At 36.2% G+C, this 19659-nt stretch overlaps 1 protein-coding gene across 1 annotated transcript; it reads left to right on the top strand.

The window, feature by feature from the left end:
• The first annotated feature begins 1688 nt into the window (after positions 1-1688).
• LOC116073275 (olfactory receptor 7G2-like) lies at positions 1689-2645 on the top strand. The gene has a single exon (XM_031345065.1). It carries the CDS (start codon positions 1698-1700, stop codon positions 2643-2645), a length of 948 nt encoding a protein of 315 aa, XP_031200925.1. The 5' UTR covers positions 1689-1697.
• The last annotated feature ends 17014 nt before the right edge of the window (positions 2646-19659 follow it).

Here is a 19659-nt window from a genome sequence, read left to right as displayed (position 1 = left end):
AGGGAGGGAACTTGGTTGAAGACAAGATGGGGAAGAGAACTGGGGATGGTTCAGGTGTAGAGAGCAGACAAGAGACAATATGAATTGGTGGTGGGCAGGAGAACATCTTCAGTCATGCCAGAGACCTGAGATTTGGAGATCCCCCAGTGAATCTGGGGATGACTCTAGCTTAGACTCTATCAGTGGGAGATATGGACTCTGAAGGGATAAACTCCTGTAGCTAGGCACAACTTCAGTTGAGGAATAAGGACAGAAACCCAAAATGTGACTTGTCTATAGGTTTGCCAGGACAAAATTAGAGCAGAGACTGAGGCAATGGTCAACCAATTACCCAACTTTAGACCCATCCCATGGATATGAACCAATCCCTGATACTATTAATGATACTTCATTATGCTTGCAGACAGAAACTTAGCATAATTGTCTACTGAGAGGATCCAAACAATACCTGTCTGATACCGATGCAGAGACCCAGATCCAAACATTAGGTGGAGCTCAGGTTATTTTATGGAAGAGTTGAGGGAAGGAACAAAGGACCCAGAGAGGTAAGGATTTCACAAGAAGACCAACAAGTCATCTATCCTGTGTCCTTGTGGGCTGCCAGAGACTGAAGCACCAAACAAAGAGCACACATAGGCTGGACATAGGCCTCTACCACATGAGTAGCAGATAAACAACTTGGTCTTTAGGAGTATCTTCAAACAACTGGAAAGGAGGGCATCTCTGACTCTCTTGCCTGCCTGTAGATACTGTTCTACTAACAAGTCTGCCTGGTAAGGCCTAGTGTAGAGGATGTGACTAGTCCTGCAGTTACTTGATGTGCCTGGGTATATAAGTTGGTTGGGGGTATCTCCCTTTTATCATAGAAGAAGGGAGAGGATTTGGAAAGTAGAGGAAGGGACAGGGGTTGTATGAGGGAGAATTGTGAGGAGGGGGCCTATAATCAAGATGCATAGAGAATGAATGAATAAATGGTGAAAAAAACAAAACAGAAACATCTGAGGTTTTATATTATTATTATGTTTTAATATTTATATTTTTTAGATTTGTATATGCTGGATGCATTTCATATTGAACAATTATTTCAAATAGATGAATCATATACAACAAACATGTAGAAAAATATAAGTTGGAAATTAATATAAAAATCATGTAGCATGTACTCAAGGCCTGTAAAATGGAAGGAAGTGAAAACAAAATGTTTGAATATTGGAAGGTAGGCTCCTGGTACCATAAAGTTAGTAACACAAAATCTACTCTTCCTACAATCTCTTAGGATGTGGACTCATGGGGTCAAAGTGTTAAAAGTCGTGTCATTCTAATGAGGTGCTTTAGATTTGAAATCTCCCAGGGACATGCATGCTACTAGGAGAGAGTTTGATTATCCCCCATGAAAATCTCCTGTGATGGTGTTCCTTCATTATCATGACCTTGTTCATATAGTTTGATTTTGAAGAACACACGTATTCAAGACTTGTAAAGTTGGATTATATGTTAGCTGCTGCAGCAACCTGGTTTTTATGCTTGTTTCTGGGGGTCAGACGTCTGGGCCTCATGCTTCTGTAGCAAGTGCTTTAATTATTGAAGCCTAGTTATAGACTTCAGGGATAGTATTCCATCAACTTCTTAAGTGTGGCAGCTGTGTCTGATCCAAACTTTCATTTATTTTTCTATCTATCACCCACTCTATCAGATTTATGAGCAACATGGAAAAGGGAAACCAAACAGCTTTTTCAGGATTCCTTCTTTTGGGATTAACAGAAGACCCAAAACTGCACCCTGTCTTGGTCAGCTTGTTCTTTTCTATATATCTGGTTACCATTTTGGGAAACCTGCTTATTGTCTTTATTTCTGTCTCAGACCCCCAACTTCATACCCCTATGTACTTATTTCTCTTCAATTTGTCCTTAAATGACATCTGTTTAAGCACAAGCACAATCCCAAAGATGCTGATGAACATACAAGAAAATAGTCAAAGCATCACATACGAAGGCTGCCTCACTCAAATGAGCTTTGTCTTAATATTTGGTGGCATGGAGAATTGCCTCCTTGCAGTAATGGCTTATGACCGCTATATTGCTATTTGTCATCCCCTAAGGTACACAGTCATCATGGAACCCTGTTTCTGTGTCTTCTTGATTCTGTTGTCCCTACTAATCAGTGTTGTGGATTCTTTAATGCACAGCCTGATGGTGCTAAGACTGTCATTCTGCACACATCTGGAAATACCAAGCTTCTTCTGTGAACTTCCCAAGATGCTCAAGTTGGCCTGTTCTGATACCCTCATTGATAACATTCTGATTTATATTTCATCATGCATATTTGCTGGAATTCCTCTCTCTGGAATAGTTTTTTCTTATATTCATATCATATCCTCTATTTTGAGAATGTCATCACCAGAAGGAAAGCACAAAGCCTTTACCACCTGTGGGTCTCACTTGTCAGTTGTGTCCTTGTTCTATGGGACAGGTTTTGGGGTATATATTACATCTATTATTATGGATTCATCCAGGAAGACTGCAGTGGCTTCAGTGATGTATTCTGTTGTGCCTCAGATGCTGAACCCCTTTATCTACAGTCTGAGAAACAGGGACATGAAGGATGCCATGAGGAAATTGTTGAATAGAATGGCTTCTTTTCTATGATATTTCATTTATTTGGACATCAGTTTCTAGAGTAAGTGAACTAATATAATTTTACTGAATCAGAATTCCCACTCTTTTCATGCTGCATTCTTTTAATAGTACAACAAAAGCACTATGTTTTAACTGTATCAAACTTTACAATTATGATATTTTCTGTGGCTCAATGACAAGGAGATTGACACTCATTCCCTGTGAAACTGTTGCTGTGATATTTTTTAATAACAGTGCATGTACCTTTGAGGTAAACATTTCTCAGCAAATTCAATGCCATTATCTATAGAATTGATGTATTTGTATATTAGTTCTTTTTGTTGACTTTGAGAGAGTTATCGATGACCAGTGATGGTATCTTCAGATCTAAGAGAATAAAGACCATAACATTAATATCATAAAATAATAGAGTTGTTCAACATTATAAGTGGACATTTTTTGGTGGAGAATATATTTGAAGAAGCTTGGGCTTTCATTGATCCTTCATACAACCCTTTCATTCCAGATCCTGGAGATAATGTCAAAATGCAAGGGCAGTTTCTAGTTAAGGCAGAAGATATATATAATTAAGTGGTCCTTTTAAGTCACATTGGATGACTTCACTATATATCATTTAGATTGACTAATTTTAGTAGGTTGAATTGTTATCCTGAGAATATGGCCAGTTTTCAGGCCAGTGAGATGGCCCACTTGGTAACAATGTTTATTGCTGCACCTTTGACATTTTTCACCCCCTAGGTTCCACATGCTAGAAGTAGAAATTCACTCCCATAACGTGTTCACTGAGTTCTTTATGCAAGCTATGGCATGTGGGTGTCTACATGGATAAACATACACTTACAGTAGATAGATAGATAGATAGATGGATGGATGGATGGATGGATGGATGGATGGATGGGTGGGTGGGTGGATGGATTAATAGTTAAAATGTCAAATATTGTGATGTAACCAGATCTCATTTTACTGGTAAATGGAGAGGTCTGACTCCTTTATCCTCTATATAAGAAACTTGTATTTATGTGCCTATATACCCCCAAGCACACACTTCTATAAAATAACAAGCCTTGGGGCCTGAATTTATTTTAACACTTCTGAGAACAAGAAAACTCTAGATGATTTCTGATTTTATGGGCAACTGTGTTTCTTCTAGATGGAGGAAAACCAAGTTCTGTAGGTACATGTCTCCTAGAAAATGTGATGTATTCAGACTTTACTGAGATTGTGTCTTCTGAGAAGAATTAACTATTCCTATTTTTATATTTGTTTTTTAAATGTATAATTTTATACTCTATACCATTCCTCTTAAAGTTATACACGTTATCTTATAATTGAATGTACCTAAGAGCTTAGAAAAAGTACTTACTAAGAAACATGGAAAATTATGATTATAATTTTTATTCATGTGCTAAATGTAGAAAGTATTAAATCATTATGAATGAAGAGAGCTACACCATTTAATATCATTGCCACCACTTGATATAATGTATAAATGAGTTACTATTTATTAAAAATTGGGATAACAGGTAAATACAGAGATAATATAGGAGAGCAAACATGGAATTATTGAAAATCAAAATAAAGCATTTTTCTAACTTATTTGGGTTTATAATAAAAAAGAGTTTTAAAGCAAAAATTTGCAAACTTTAAAATGTGTCGAAAGACTTAACCACAGGAATTGCAGGATTGATGACACTCATTTCTAAAGCTGATTTTCATGAGGGTTTCAGATGACAGTCCAACAGCTGACATTTTAAATAAATCTCCATGTAATTCTATTGCTTCAGTGGAACAGGAGATTTTGAAACTTGTTTATTTTCCATTATCACCACTATTTTACATTAGGTTCAAAAACAGTGTGGCATTTAGAAACAAAAGAGTTATTCTACTATTCATTTCTGAGAGACTGACAGATCATCTAAAAAGCAATACCCTCTCTTTGGAGGGGGGTCTGTTCCTACTAAGTTACTTGGTTAGCATACTGTAAATTATATAGTAATCATTATTCTGGCTATGGAATTTGATTCTCACCTCTGTATTGCTTTCCAGAATCTTATACTGACCTCAGGTTAGTTTAATCTATTCCAAAGAAATGATACCAAACATTACCAAATGATATCAAACATACCCAAACACGCAGTCAGATAATCATTTTAATTGGATGAGAATTTAATACATTAAAATAATGTATTTGCATAAATTTACTTCCATATCTTCCCATCAAACTTTTCCCTTTCTCTCCAAATGTATCTTTCTTTTGTTTCCATGAGTTAGTTTTTGACCCTGTGTTGTATGTTTTAAATAAAGAGTCTACTTAGTATGTCAGTGTAAATATGTGTAGGACCATCCACTGGAACACTGAAAGCCTACTATGGACCTCATATCCAAAGATGAAGGATTTCCTTCCCTTAGCAACTACCATCTCTCATTGATACCATAACTACTGCTGGTATTTCATGGATCTTTTCCCAACTATGCTAGAACTTTGTCTGTCTTGATCTACTGTAGATCTTATGGATGCAGTAAGAGGCACTATGTGTTTGTATGTGTAATGGTGTTGTCATGTCTGGCAAATACTCTTTGGATGTACATAATTATTCCACCTGGCTCTTACAATTTCACTATGTCTTTTTCATGATTTTTCCCTGATTCTTGAATGGAAGGAATGTAGTACACGTGTTCCATTTAGGGCTGAGCATTCCTCAGTTTTTTAGTTTTTGAATGTAGGCCAGTTGTGAGTTTCTATCTTAATTGTCATCTACTGCAAAAGGAAATTTTTCTAATGAGGGCTGAATGATGCACTAATCTTTGTTTATAAAGATGAAAACATATTACTAGACACATTAAGTAGAGTTATCAAGATATTTTTATTTCTTTTATTTTTGAGATCAAAATATCATTACATAATTTCTCCCTTACATTTTCTCCTTCCAAATTTTCTTTTGTATCCTTCCTTGTTATGTTTAAAATTCATTTCCTTTTTCTTCAGTAACTATGTTACATTTATATATATATATACATACTCATGTGTTCAAAATTAAATCTGTTCTGACTGTATAATATTTATGTTTATGTGTGGTTCAGGGATGGCAATTTGATATTGAATAGCCAATCTGGGTTACACTGGGAGAAGACTATTTCTACTCTTGACATTTCTTAATTGCCTATAGTTATTTGCATAGGCTTAAAGCTTAGCAGTCTTTCCTTCAACTACTTTGAGATGTCTATTTGTGTTATCCTTGTTCAGCTCATGTCTAGTGAGTCACGTTGGTGATACTTTATTGGTGTAGTTTCTGACATTAATAGAAGATACATTCCTCCAGCAAAATTTCTAGTCCTCTGACTCCTACAATTTTTTTCTCCTCTTCTGCAATATTGATTGAGCCCTATGTGAGGGAGTGTTTTATAGATATATCAGTTGATTTCCCCATTGAATTAACTGTTTGTTTTCCTTGTTAAAAAATTATCTCGACTACAATGGTCTGTGATTACTGTTTGACCATTTGACATCTTTCTACAGTGTACACAATAATTGTAAGTCTTACTGTATTTTCTGCTCATTCTGGTCACTCTTTACATTAGCATTTGGTATGTATTGCTTCAGAGACTCAGCATTATGCTATTCAACTTCTCTGCCTTGAAATATCACACTATTAATTTCATTATACATTTCACTTACGTTAGTTTCATTCTGCCTTAAAATTAAATTATGTCATTTGAAAGAGATTCCTGTAACTGGATATTACTATATAAAGTAAACTAAGCCATAATCATCATAACAAATATTCTGTGTTCTCTGTCATAGGTAGAATATAAAGAAAATAAAAGAAAGAAAAATAGGGAACTGGAAGTGATTGTATTCATTTCTGTTATGTCTCATTACCAAAAAAATGCATGGACATAACAACCTATAGGAAGAAAGGTTTCTTTTGACTCAAGTTTCAGGAGATTTCCATGTGTCATGTGTGCACTGAAACACATTTACAAAAGACTGCAATTCTCAGTCTATTGTACTAAAAATATCTAGTAGCAGTGCTTTCTATACCTATGAAACACAAGCAGATGGAATATAATCAGGAGCTGGATGACTTAATAATCCACAATACTAAGATCATAAGAGCAGTAGTCTGTGAATGACTCCAAGAAACACTGGGTTTTATTCATTTGTTTGTTTTGTTTTTTTTGTATACTGAAGGATAGTTGCACATATGAATACACAGTAGTTGTGACAGCATAAACAAAACGGTGCAGACATAGCTGACAGAAATTCCAATAGGCAGACCTTATGTAGGCCCAAAGCATCATTCCTTTAAAAGCAGCTCCTGACAAATAGAAGCTACTAAAAAGAGGGGAGTCCCTTTACCCTAAGTTACAGCCCCTGATGGGTTGAAACACATGAACAGCAAAACTCTACTTGGATTTTAAAAGGATTGCACAGAGTTGAGTAGGTAGAGAGAAAGGATGAATGTGGTGGAGATGATAAGAATATGATAAAAGTTCTATAAAAATTTCAAGGAAATAATCCTGAAAGAGAAAAGATATGAATAGAATGCATTAATTTTCTACTATATACTGTCCAATCTCAAGTGGTCAGCCCTGAACAAATGTATATTAGCAATGCTAAGTGGACTTAATAGATGGTATATACATTTGTATACATACATATTTATACACATATGTGTACAGATATGTGACAATATATTACATATGTATGCATCTATATAATATGCATATGTACAGATATGTAACAACAATAAAGAAGAGATCATGAATTTTGGAAAAATGTAAGATCAAAGAAGAGTTGGAGGTAGAAAGGAGGGTCAATAATGATTTAGATCTAGTGTTCATGTGAGCAATTTTCTAAATAAATTATAAAATTGTAATGAACTATTTAAGTTAAGAGAGTTTTCACTGGTTAAGGATACATCCTTTACTGCTTATGTAGCAGAGGATGGTCTTATCTGGCATCAACTGGAGAGAAGGCCCTTGGTTATGGGAAGGCTTGATGCCCCAGTTTAGGGGAATACTAGAGTGGTGAGGCAGGAATAAGTGGGATGGGGGTTGGGGAAATGGGTGATTGGATAGGGGGTTGCGGAGGGGAAAGAGGGAAGGGGACAACATTTGAAATGTAAATCATAAAATAACCAATAAAAAAGCATACATCCTTTTCTCTTCCAGACTACCTATGTTCAATTCCTACCCCTTATGTGACAGAATACAGCCACTTGTAACTCTAGGCCTGACACTCTAATCTGGCCCCTGGTGACATCAGGAATGCAATTGCTATGCAAACATACATGGAGTCAAAACACCCAAACATATGAAATAACTTTTAAAAATTAATGGACTATTGACATAACTTAATGAAAGAATCTTAAAACAATTATTATAAATTCAAGAGAAAAAGGAAACTATTTTACTAAGAGACAAGAAAAGTTTCTTGTTTTGATAAAGATTTTTCTGGTGTATATCCACATATGTATCTATATATGCATATTTATATGTATACATATTAATATATAACACCAAATATATGAAACTGTACAGATTAAGTATATTATGCTTACTACATATAAAGTAAACTTTAATAAAACTACTATGAATAAGTGTGTAATTTATCAATAAAATAAATATAATGAGGAAAAGAAAGAAAATGAGTCAAGATTATATTTATAGTAGCACCAACAATGCCTTACATTTCCCTCACACATACACAATACTATCTTAGGGTTTGTTGTTGTTGCTGTTTTTTTTTTCTGTAGTTTTCTGACTAGCCATTTGTTTAAATCTTAACAACTTAATATATGATATGTTAATCCTATAAATACATTTCCTTATACCTAAGTTTTATGATTTAGCTTCCAAAATGGTTTAGGCTATAATTACACCCATATATGTGTGTGTGTGTGTGTGTGTGTGTGTGTGTGTGTGCATATGTATGTGTATTAAACTGTATATATTGTAGATACTACACTAATTCTCACAGGAAAGTTCATACTGACTATAATGACTACAAAAGGATTCCATTACCTTTCACACTAGGAAGGTATATCATATATCTCACAAAACATATTTACATTCAACATGTACAAATTTGTCAAATGTATCTAAAGAGAAAACAACAAAAGAGTAAACCTACAGGATGATACAGCCCAATAGGCTTCTTAAACTCTCTCTTATTTTGCTGCTGATGTTGCTGTTCTGAAATGTCTGTGTTCCAACAATGACTATTGGGGGAGTGGGATAAAATACCAATATTGATGCTGCATTACAATCATCTGAAAAAGAACTTCACTAATCCAGAGTTTTGGGTATTTAAGCCCCGAAGGGCTTCAATGCCAAAGCATAGTCTGTTGCAGGTCAGAACTCATTGGACTTGTTAAAGGTAGCATGCAGCAATCTAAACTGTAAACTGAAAATTTTTGTTGTTTTTAAATAAGTTTCCTAAATGCAGGCCTACCTGGAACAAAATTTCTTTTACTTAATTTTATTTTTTTTGAGAGCTTCATTCATGACTGCCAAATCTATATCACTCCAGTTCAATCTTGACTGCACCCATGTCCAACCCCTAAAATTTCGAACATTTTACTGTATATTCAGATTTAGAACATATTGGGATTTAAAAAAAATTATTAGATATTTTCTTTATTTACATTTCAAATTTTGTCCCCTTTCCTCATTCCCCTCTGAAAACCCCCCATCCTATCCTCCCTGCTCCCCCTGCTTACGAACCCACCCACTCCTGCTTCCCTGTCCTGTCATTCCCCTACACTGGGGCATCGAGCCTTCACAAGACCAAGGGTTTCTCCTTTCATTGATGTCCTAAAAGGCCATCCTCTGCTACATATATGGCTTGTGTCCCTGCTTTTGTACTCTTTGGTTGGTGAGTTTTATTGTAGGAGTTAAGGAAGCAGTAGAGGTTAATGGATGTTGAAATATTATCAAATACAGTATATATAATATATAATATAATATAATATGATTTAAAAATACTAAATAAGTTTTCAAAGTGACCTTTATCATATTATATACCTGTTGAATTTGATTCTAGCTTTATTGCATTTATAAACATGCTCCATTATTTACATAAAATTTATATTTTAACTTATTTAAGCATTCCTTCCTTTTGGTGTATATGTCTATATATTTATGTATAATTCATATAGGATCTTGTGAATATATTTTATAATTTAAATGTCCTCTATATGAGAAAGGACAAATAATTATGCAATTAGGTGTTAGAATTGGCCAGTAGAACAATGAGAGGAAATGTACAAAAAGTAAGAAGTAGTTATTCACATTTATTTTAGTTTTTTATTAATGGTTACTTCATTTATTTACATTTTAAATGTTGTCTTCCATCCAAGTCTCTGCTCTGCAAACCCTCAACCCATTTCCCCTCGCCCCTGCCTCTAAGATGGTGCTCTCCCAGAACCCCACTCACTTCTGCCTTACTGCTATATCATCTCCCTACCCGGAGTCAACAAGCCTCCTATCCCATTGATGCCAGATAAGGCTATCCTCTGCTATATGTGTAGCTGAAGCCATAGGCCCACCCATTTATACTATATGGCTGGTGGTTTAGTCCCTGGGAGTCTGGGAAGTCTGGTTGGTTGATATTGTTGTTCTTCCTATGGGGTTGCAATCCTATGCAGCTCTTCCAGTCCATCCCCTAACTCTTCCATTGGTATCCTAGGACTCAGTCAGATGGTTGGCTCTGAATATCTGCATTCATCTTAGGCAGATGCTGGCAGAGCCTCTCAGAGGACAACAGATACTAGGCTCCTGTCTGGGAGTACTTGGCACCAATCATAGTGTTTGGGTTTGGTGTCTGAAGATGGGATGGATCCCAAAGTTGAGTGGGTCTCTGGATTGCATTCCCTTCAGTCCCTGCTCCATTTTTTTTGTCCCTGAATTTCCTTAGACAGGAAAAATTCTGTGTTAAAAATTTTTAGATGGATGGATGGACCCATCCCTCAACTGGGGGCCATGACTATCAACTGGAGGTGGTGTCTTCAGATTCTATCTCCCCTGTGTTGGGTATTTCAGCTAATGTCATCCCCATTGTCTCCTGGGAACCTCTCCATTCCCCAGAGTCTGGGAATTTCTAGTAGTTGCCCTATTCCACCCCTTTTACTGCTACATATTTCTAATCATTCTTCTGACCCTATAAACTTCTCTCCTGTCCTTTCCCATAAGTGATGCTGCGCTCTGCTTTTTTTTCTTCCCCTTCTTTCTCCCTCCTAGGTCCCTCCCTCCTCCCTTTCCTCTACTTCCCATGATTATTATTTTCCCCCTTCTAAGTAGGATTGAAGCATCCACACATTGGTCTTCCTTCTTGTTAGCCTTATGATGTCTGTGAGTTGTATGATGGGTAGCCTTAGCTTTAGGTCTAACATCCACTTATCAGTGAGTACATATCATGTGGGTTCATTTGGGTCTGGGTTACCTCACTCATCCTTTTTTGTTTGTTGATTTGTTTTTGTTTTTGTTTTTTTTTTTACTTTTAACTTTTTTATCTCTTTGCTAATTTCCATATTATTTTTAAATGGATATTTGATTTATTCATCCTCTTTCCACATTTCCCCTCTGCAAACCCCCTATCACATCCCACCTTATCCCCATTCCCTTACCTACTCACTCCTGTCTCACTGTCCTAGCATTTCTCTACACTGGGGCATCAAACTTTCACAGGACCAAAGACCTCCCCTCCCATTGATGCCAGATAGGACCCCCTCAGCTCCTTCAGACCTTTCCTAACTCTTCCATTGGGATCCCGGTCTTCACTCTGATGGTTGGCTGCAAGCATCCACATCTGTATTGGTTAGGATCTGTCAGAGTCTCTGTATTATAAGAGAGACAGTTGTATCAGGCTCCTGTCAGTAAGCACTTCTTGGCATCCATAATAGAGTCTGGGTTTGGTGTCTGCATGTGGGATGGATACCCAGGTGGAACAGTCTCTGCATGGCCTTCCATTCAGTCTCTGCTCTACTCTTTGTCCCTGTAATTCCTTTAGACAGGAGCAATTCTGGGTTAAATTTTGGAGATGTGTAGGTGGCCCCATCCCTCACCTCAGGGGCTTGCCTATCCTCTGTAATATGGTCTCCACAAGTTCTCCTTTACCTTTGTTGGGCATTTCAACTAATCTCATCTACCTTGGGTCCTGGGAGGCTCTTGTTTTCCATACCTGATTCTTTCCCCCTTTATACCCTCCCCTCTGTTCTTCCTCCCAAGTCACTGCTACCCTCTACTTCCCTAGATTATTTTGTTCCTCTTTCTAAGAAGGACCAAAGAACCCACAGTTTAGTCTTCCTTCTTCTTGAACTTCATGTGGTTTGTGAATTGTATCTTGGGTATTCAGAGCTTTTGGACTAATATCCACTTATCATTGAGTACATACCATGTGTGTTCTTTTGTGACTAGATTACCTCACTCAGGATGATATTTTCTAGCTCCATCCATTTGCCTAAGAATTTCATGAATTCATTGTTTTTAGTAGCTGAGTAGAACTCTATTTGTGTAAATGTACTACATTTTCTATATCCACCTCTCTGTTGAGTTACATCTGGGTCCTTTCCAGCTTCTGGCTATTATAAATAAGGGTGCTATGAACATAGTGGAGCATGTGTCCTTACTACATGTTAGAGCATCTTCTGGATATATACCAAGGAGTGGTATAACTTGGTGCTCAGGTAGTACTATATTGAATTTTCTGAGGAACCACAAGACTTATTTCCAGAGTGAGTGTACCAACTTGCAACCCCACCAACAATAGAAGAGTGCTCCTATTTCTCCACATCCTCACCAGTATCTGTTGTCACTTGAGATTTTTGATCTTAGGAATTCTGACTGGTATGAGGTAGAGTCTCAGGGTCATTTTGATTTGCATTTCCCTGATTATCAAGGATGTTGGACATTTCTTTGAGTTCTTCTCAGCCATTTGAGTTTCCTGAGTTGAAAATTCTTTGTTTAGCTCTGTACCTCATTTTTAATAGGGTTATTTGGTTCTCTGAGGTCTACCTTCTTGTGATCTTTGCATATATTGGATATTGGCCCTCTATTGGATGTAGGATTGGTAAAGATCTTTTTCTAATCTGTTGGTTGCTATTTTGTCTTATTGATAGTGTCCTGTGTCTTACAGAAGCCTTAATTCCTAATTCTTGACCTTAAAGCATAAGCAGTTAGTGTTTTGTTCAAGAAATTTTCCCCTGTGCCCATGTGCTTGAGGCTTTCCCCAACTTTCTCTTCTATTAGATTCAGTATGTCTGGCTTTTGTTTTGTTTTGTATTGGTTTGTTTTTTTGAGACAGGGTTTCTCTGTGTAGCCCTAGCTGTCCTGGAACTCACTCTGTAGACCAGACTGGCCAAGAACTCAGAAATCTACTGCCTCTGTCTCCCAAGTGCTGGAATTAAAGGCATGTGCCACCACTGCCCAGCTTAGTGTATCTGGTTTTATGTGGAGGTCCTTGATCCACTTGGACTTGAGCTTTATACAGGGATATAATAATGGATCAATTTGCATTCTTCTACATGTTGACAACCAGCTCAACCTGCATCATTTGATGAAAATGCTTTCTTTTTCCCCCTGGATTCTTTTAGCTCCTTTGTCAAAGATAAAGTGACCATAGGTATGTTGGCTTATTTCTGGGTCTTCGGTTCTATCCCATTGATCTACCTGCCTATCACTGTACCAAAACCATTCAGTTTTTGTCACTGTTGCTCTGTAGTACAACTTGAGGTCAGGGATGGTGAGTTCCCCAGATGTTGTTTTATTGTTTGAATAGTTTTACCCTCTTGGGTTTTTTGTTATTCAAAATGAATTTGAGAATTGCTCTTTCTATCTCTGTGAAGTTGGAAATTTTACTGGCATTGAATTTTGTAAGATGGCCATTTTTGCTATTTTGATCTTACTGGTCCATGAGCATGGGAGATCTTTTCATGTTCTCAGGTGTTAGATTTCTTTCCTTAAAGATTTGTAGTTCTTGTCATACAGGTCTTTCACTTGTTTGGTTAGTCATTTTAAAATAGTTCATATTAGCCAGGCAGTGGTGGCCTTTAATCTCAGCACTAGGGAGGCAGAGGCAGGTGGATTTCTGCGTTCGAGTCCAGCCTGGTCTATAGAGCAAGTTTCAGGACAGCCAGGACTACACAGAGAAACTCTGTCTTGAAAAAAAACAAAACAAAATGAAAAAAGTTGATATTATTCCTGTTTTTTTGTGAGGAGTATTTTTTCCTAATTTTTTTCTCATCCCATTTATCTTTTGTGTAGAGGAAGGCTACTCACTTGTTTGTGTTAATTTTATATCTACCTGATTTGCTCAATTTGTTTATCAAGTGTAGGAGTTCTCTGGTAGAATTTTGGGGGTCGATTGTATATTCTTTCATACTATCTACAAATGGTGATATATTGACTTCTTCCTTTCTAATTTGTATCCCTTTGACCTCCTTTTGTTATCTAATTGCTCTAGCTAAACCTTTGAGAACTATATTGAATAAATAGGGAGAGACTGGGAAGCCTTGTCTTGTGTCAGATTTTAGTGGGATTGCTTCAAGTTTTTCTTCGTTTAATTTGATGGTCGCTATTGGTTTGCTGTATTTTGTTTTAATTATATTCAAGAAAGTGCCTTGGATTCCTAATCTCTTCAGCACTTTTAACATGAAGGCCTGTTAGGTTTTGTCAAAGGATTTTTGAGCATATAATTAAATATATATATATATATATATTTTACTTTATATAGTGGATTACATTGATGGATTTCCATGTATTGAACAATCTCTGCATCACTGAGATGGAACCTACTTGATCATGGTAAATGATCTTGCTGATGTGCTCTTGGATTCAGTTTGTAAGAATTTTATTGAGGTTTTTTTTTTTGCATAGATATTCATGAAGAACATTGGTCTTAAGTGCTCTTTCTATGTTGAGTCTTTGTGTAGTTTAGGTATCAGTGTAACTGTGACTTCATAGAATGAATTAGGTAGTGTTTCTTCTTTTCCTGTTTTGTGGAATAATTTGAGAATAATTGGTATTAAATCTTTCTGAAAGTATGATGGAATTCTGCACTAAAACAGTCTGCTCCTGGGGTTTTGTTTGTTTGTTTGTCTTTTAATTACTGCTTCTATTTTTGTAGGAGTTTTGGGAATGCTTAGATAGTTTATCTAATCCTGATTTAAATTTGGTACTTGGTATCTTTAAAAAAAAAATCCTCTTCATCTAGATTTTTTTTAGTTTTATTGATTATAGGCTTTTGAAGTACAATCTGGTGATCTTTTTAATTTCCTCAGTTTCTTTTGTTATGTATACCTTTTTATTTCTGATTTTGTTAATTTGGATACTGTCTCTGTGGCTTTTAGTTAGTTTGTCTAAGGGTTTAACTATCTTGCTGATTTTCTCAAGGAATCAACACCTAGTTTTTTTGATTTTCTGTATAGTTCTCTTAGTTTCTCTTTGGTTGATTTTAGCTCTGAGTTTTATTATTTCCTGCCATCTACTCCTCTTGGATATATTTGATTCTTTTTGTCCTAGAGCTTTAAGATGTGCTGTTAAGCTGCTAGTATAGCATCTTTCCAATTTCTTTATGAAGACATTCTAAACTATGAGTTTTCCTCTTAGCCCTGTTTCATTGTGTCTCCTAAGCTTAGACATGCTATGCCTTCATTTTCATTAAATTCTAGAGCAATTCTTCCTTTTTCTTCCCTCAGCAAGTTTTCACTGAGTAGAGAGCTGTTCAGCTTCCATTAGTATGTGGGCTTTCTGTTGTTTTTCTTGTTATTGAAGACCAGCCATAGTCTCTGGTAATCTGATAGAATGCATGGAATTATTTCAATTTTCTTGTACTTTTTGAGGCTTATTTTGTGTCAGATTATATGGACAATTTTGGAGAAGGTACCATGAGGTATTGAGAAACAAGTGTATTCTTTTGTTTAAGGGGGAAATGTTCTGTAGATATCTGTTAAATCCTTTGGTTAATAGTGTCTTTTAGTTTCACTGTGTCTCTGTTTAGTTTTTGTTTCCATGATCTGTCTATTGGTGTGAGTGGGTTGTTGAAGTCTCCCACCATTATTGTATAAAGTTCAATATGTGCTTTATCCTTAGTAACATTTCTATAACAAATATGGGTACCCTTAAATTTGAGGCATTGAGATTGAAAGTTCATCTTTGTGGATTTTTTCTTTGATGAGTATAAAGTGTCCTTTGCATTTTTTAATAACTTTTGTTTGAAAATATGATTTATTGGATATTAGACTGGCTACTCCGTCTTGTTTCTTTACTCTGAGGCAGTGTTTGTCTTTGTTGCTGAGGTGTATTTCCTGTGTGCAGTAAAATGCTGGGTCCTATTTAAGTATCCAGTGTCTCAGCTTATGACTTTTTATTGGGGAATTGATTCTATTGATGTCGAAAAAATTAAAGTTCAAGAATTGTTGCTTCCTGTTATTTTTGTTGTTAGAGTTTGAATTGTGTTTGTGTGGTTCTCTTCTTTTGGAATTGTTATAAGAAGATTAATTTCTTTGCTTTTCTTGGGTGTAGTTTCCCTCCTTGTTCTGGAGTTTTCATTCCAATATCCTCTTTAGGCCTGGATTAGAGGAAAAATATTGTTTAAATTTGTCTTCATCATGAAATATCTTGGTTTCTCCCTCTATGGTAATTGAGAGCTTTGCTGGGTATAGAATCATGGGCGGTCATTTGTGTTCTTGTAGGGTCTGTATGAAATCTGCCCCCAAGATCTTCTGGCTTTCACTGTCTCTGTTGAGAAGTTTGGTGTAATTCTCATAGGTCTTCCTTTATATGTTACTTGACCATTTTTCCTTATGGCTTTTACTATTTTTTTTTTGTTCTATGCATTTGTTGTTTTGATTACTATATGGCAAGAGGAATTACTTTTCTGTTCAAATCTATTTGGTGTTCCATAGGTTTCTTGTATGTTTATATACATCTGTTTCTTTAGGTCAGGTGTGTTTTCTTCTATTATTTTCTTGACTATGTTTACTAGCCCTTTAAATTGGAAATGTTCAGTCTCTTCCATACCTATTACCTCTATGGTCTTTCCATTATTTCCTGAATTTCCTGTGTGTTTTGGGTTAGGTGCTTTTTGTACCTCATATTTTTTTTTTGACTGTTGTATCAATCACTTCTATGGTATCTTCTAAACCTGAGATTCTTTCTTCTATCTTTTGTATTCTGTTGGTGATGTTTGCCTCTGTGAATCCTGGTTTCTTTCCTAGGTTTTCCATCTCCAGGGTTATCTCCCTTTGTGATTTCATTATTGTTTCTATTCCTACTTTTTAATCCTGGGTGGTTTTGTTCAATTCCTTCACCTGTTTGGTTGTGTTTTCCTGTATTTCTTTAAGGGATTTATGTATTTCTTCATTAGTGGCTTCTACTTTTTTACTTATGTTCTCCTGTATTTCTTTAAGGTAGTTATTTAAGTCATGCTTCAAGTCCTTTATCATCTTCATGAGATAACATTTTAGATCAGAATCTTGCTTTTTAGGTGTGTTAAGGTATCCAGAGCTTGCTGTAGTTGGAAAACTGGGTTCTGATGCTGCCAAGTGCATTGGTTTCTGGTGCTTATGTTCTTGTGCTTTTCTCTTCTCATCTGGTTATTTCTGGTATTAACTGGCCTTGCTGTCTCTGACTGAAGCCTGTCCCTCCTGTGAGTGTGGTTATGTTGGGCCTTCTTGGATCAGGGTGTCATTGAGTGTGGGAAGGTGTCTGATGTGCCTGACCTGTGAACCTGGTTCTGGATGACCTCCTGGAAGTCAAGCTTACTCTAGGCATTGACAGGTTAGGGGGTACTGGGCAACCCTGCTGGAGGGCACAATTACAAATCAGAATGAAGATGTGTGTCCAGCAGGCTGGGACGTCCTGTTTTCTCTGGGTACCAGGGGTTACAATTAGGTCAGGTAATGGGATAGTGGGGTAGTTTATGTGTGAACCTGGTGGTGTCAGAATTCCTTTTGGACAAGCTTGTTTTGGGTGTGGGTGGCATGGAAAGAGATGGAGTACAGGATCATGGAGCTTTATTCAAGAATGGATGACATACCCAACATGAAGCAAGTCTCAACACATGAAAGAAAATTGAAATACTAGCCTACATCCTAGCTGATCACTGAATTTATGATGGACATCAATAGGAACAACAGAAAGCTAAAAATCTCACTGATACCTCACAGACTGAATGAAAGATGTATCAAGAAAGAAATTAAGGAAAAATTAAACATTTTCTAGAGTTGAATTAAAATAAATATGCAATATACCCCAAATTATGAAACACAAATGTGTTTCTAATCTAAGTAGCAATTTCATATCACAAGTACCTCATAAAAATGACATGCTAGTAAGTTATCAGTAAGCCTGAAAGCTCTAGAACAAAACAGAAGTCATATCCAAAAGGAACAGGCAGCTAGAAACAATCAAATTGAGAACTAATATCAATTAAATAGAAATGACAACAACAAAAACATAAACAAAAGATAGAATCAATGAAATAATAAGTTGCTTTTTTGAGAAAAATCAGTAAAGTGAACAAACCCTTTGCCAAATAAACTAAAAAATGAACAAAGAATATGCCAGTTAATAAAACTAGAAATGCAAACGGGATATAAAAATAGACACTGAGAAATGGCTGGAATGTAAATAAATAAAATATTTTAAAAAGACATTTAAAAATAATAATAATTAAAACCATAAATTGCTGACTTTGTTTATTTATATCTTTATTTGGTTTTGTTATTGATTTAGCTTCCTCTATCTCAATATTTCAAATACTGTCTTTTCAGAATGAACATATTTTAATACTTAATTTTCAGATTGAACATATTTTAATAGCCATACAATTAGTACTAAAGAACTTTAAATCATTATTCACTAATTAATCACTATTAACTTAAAGCAGCATATTTTGTCTTCCATGAACTTTCCTTAATTTCTCCCAGAAAATTATGTTTTATATGGGTATTTTCACACTAAATTTCTTTCCCTCATTATGATATCATTATGATAATTTTTATATTATTGTTGGGCCCCAAAAGCCCCTGGCATCTAAGTCTCCATCTTGTCCCTGGGCCATCATTTATTAACTAACACTCTTTTGTTTCTTCCACTCTCTTGCTTCCATTCTCGCAATTGTCTCTGAACATTTTACAATGGGGGCATTCCTTTTTGTATCTTTTACAATGAGGAAATTCCTTTCCAGACTTTTTACAATGAGCACATTCCCTTCTGGACAATTTACAATGGGGACAGTCCATTTATGTTAATGTGTAACCAAGCTATAATACTGGTTTGGAAGTTGAACCTGGGCAAATATCTTTGCAGTTTGTAACTTTATTTTTTTTATTAGATATTTTCATTTACATGTAAATTTCTCCTTTCCTAGTTTCCCCTGCAAAAAACAAAGAAACAAACAAAAACAAACCCCTGTTGCCTCCACCCTCCCCATGCCTGCCACCCCACCCTCTCCCACTTATTGGCCCTGGCATTCCCCTATACTGGGGCACAGAACCTTCACAGGGCTGAGGTCCTCTCCTCTTATTGATGATGGAATTTGCAATCCTCTACTATACACATGAAGCCAGAACAATCAGACCCATCCATGTGTAGTCCTTGCTTGGTGGTTGAGACCCTGGGATCTCTGAGGGTACTAGTTAGTTCATATTGTTGTTCGTCCTAAGGGGCTACAAACCCTTCAGCTCCTTTGGTCCTTTCTCTAACTCCTTCATTGGGGACCATGTACTCAGTTCAATGGGTGGCTATGAGATTCTACATCTGAATTAGTTAGGTACTGTCAGAGCCTCTCAGGAGATAGCTATATTTAGGCAGGCTTGCCCTTCCTTCAGTCTCTGCTCCATAGTTAATCTCTACAACTCCTTCTGTGAGTATTTGGTTCCCCCTTTTAAGAAGGAATGCAATGTCCACCTTTTGGTTTTCCTTCTTCTTGAGTTCCTTGTGATTTGTGAGTTGTTCTTCCTGTATTCCAAGCTTCTGGGCTAATAACCATTTATCAGAGAGTGCATACCGTGTTTGT

This window comes from Mastomys coucha, unplaced genomic scaffold (genome assembly GCF_008632895.1).
Source record: "Mastomys coucha isolate ucsf_1 unplaced genomic scaffold, UCSF_Mcou_1 pScaffold23, whole genome shotgun sequence".
Lineage (NCBI taxonomy): Eukaryota > Metazoa > Chordata > Mammalia > Rodentia > Muridae > Mastomys > Mastomys coucha.
Note: the sequence above shows the minus strand (reverse complement) of the source record. Positions and strands in the feature narration are given on the sequence as shown.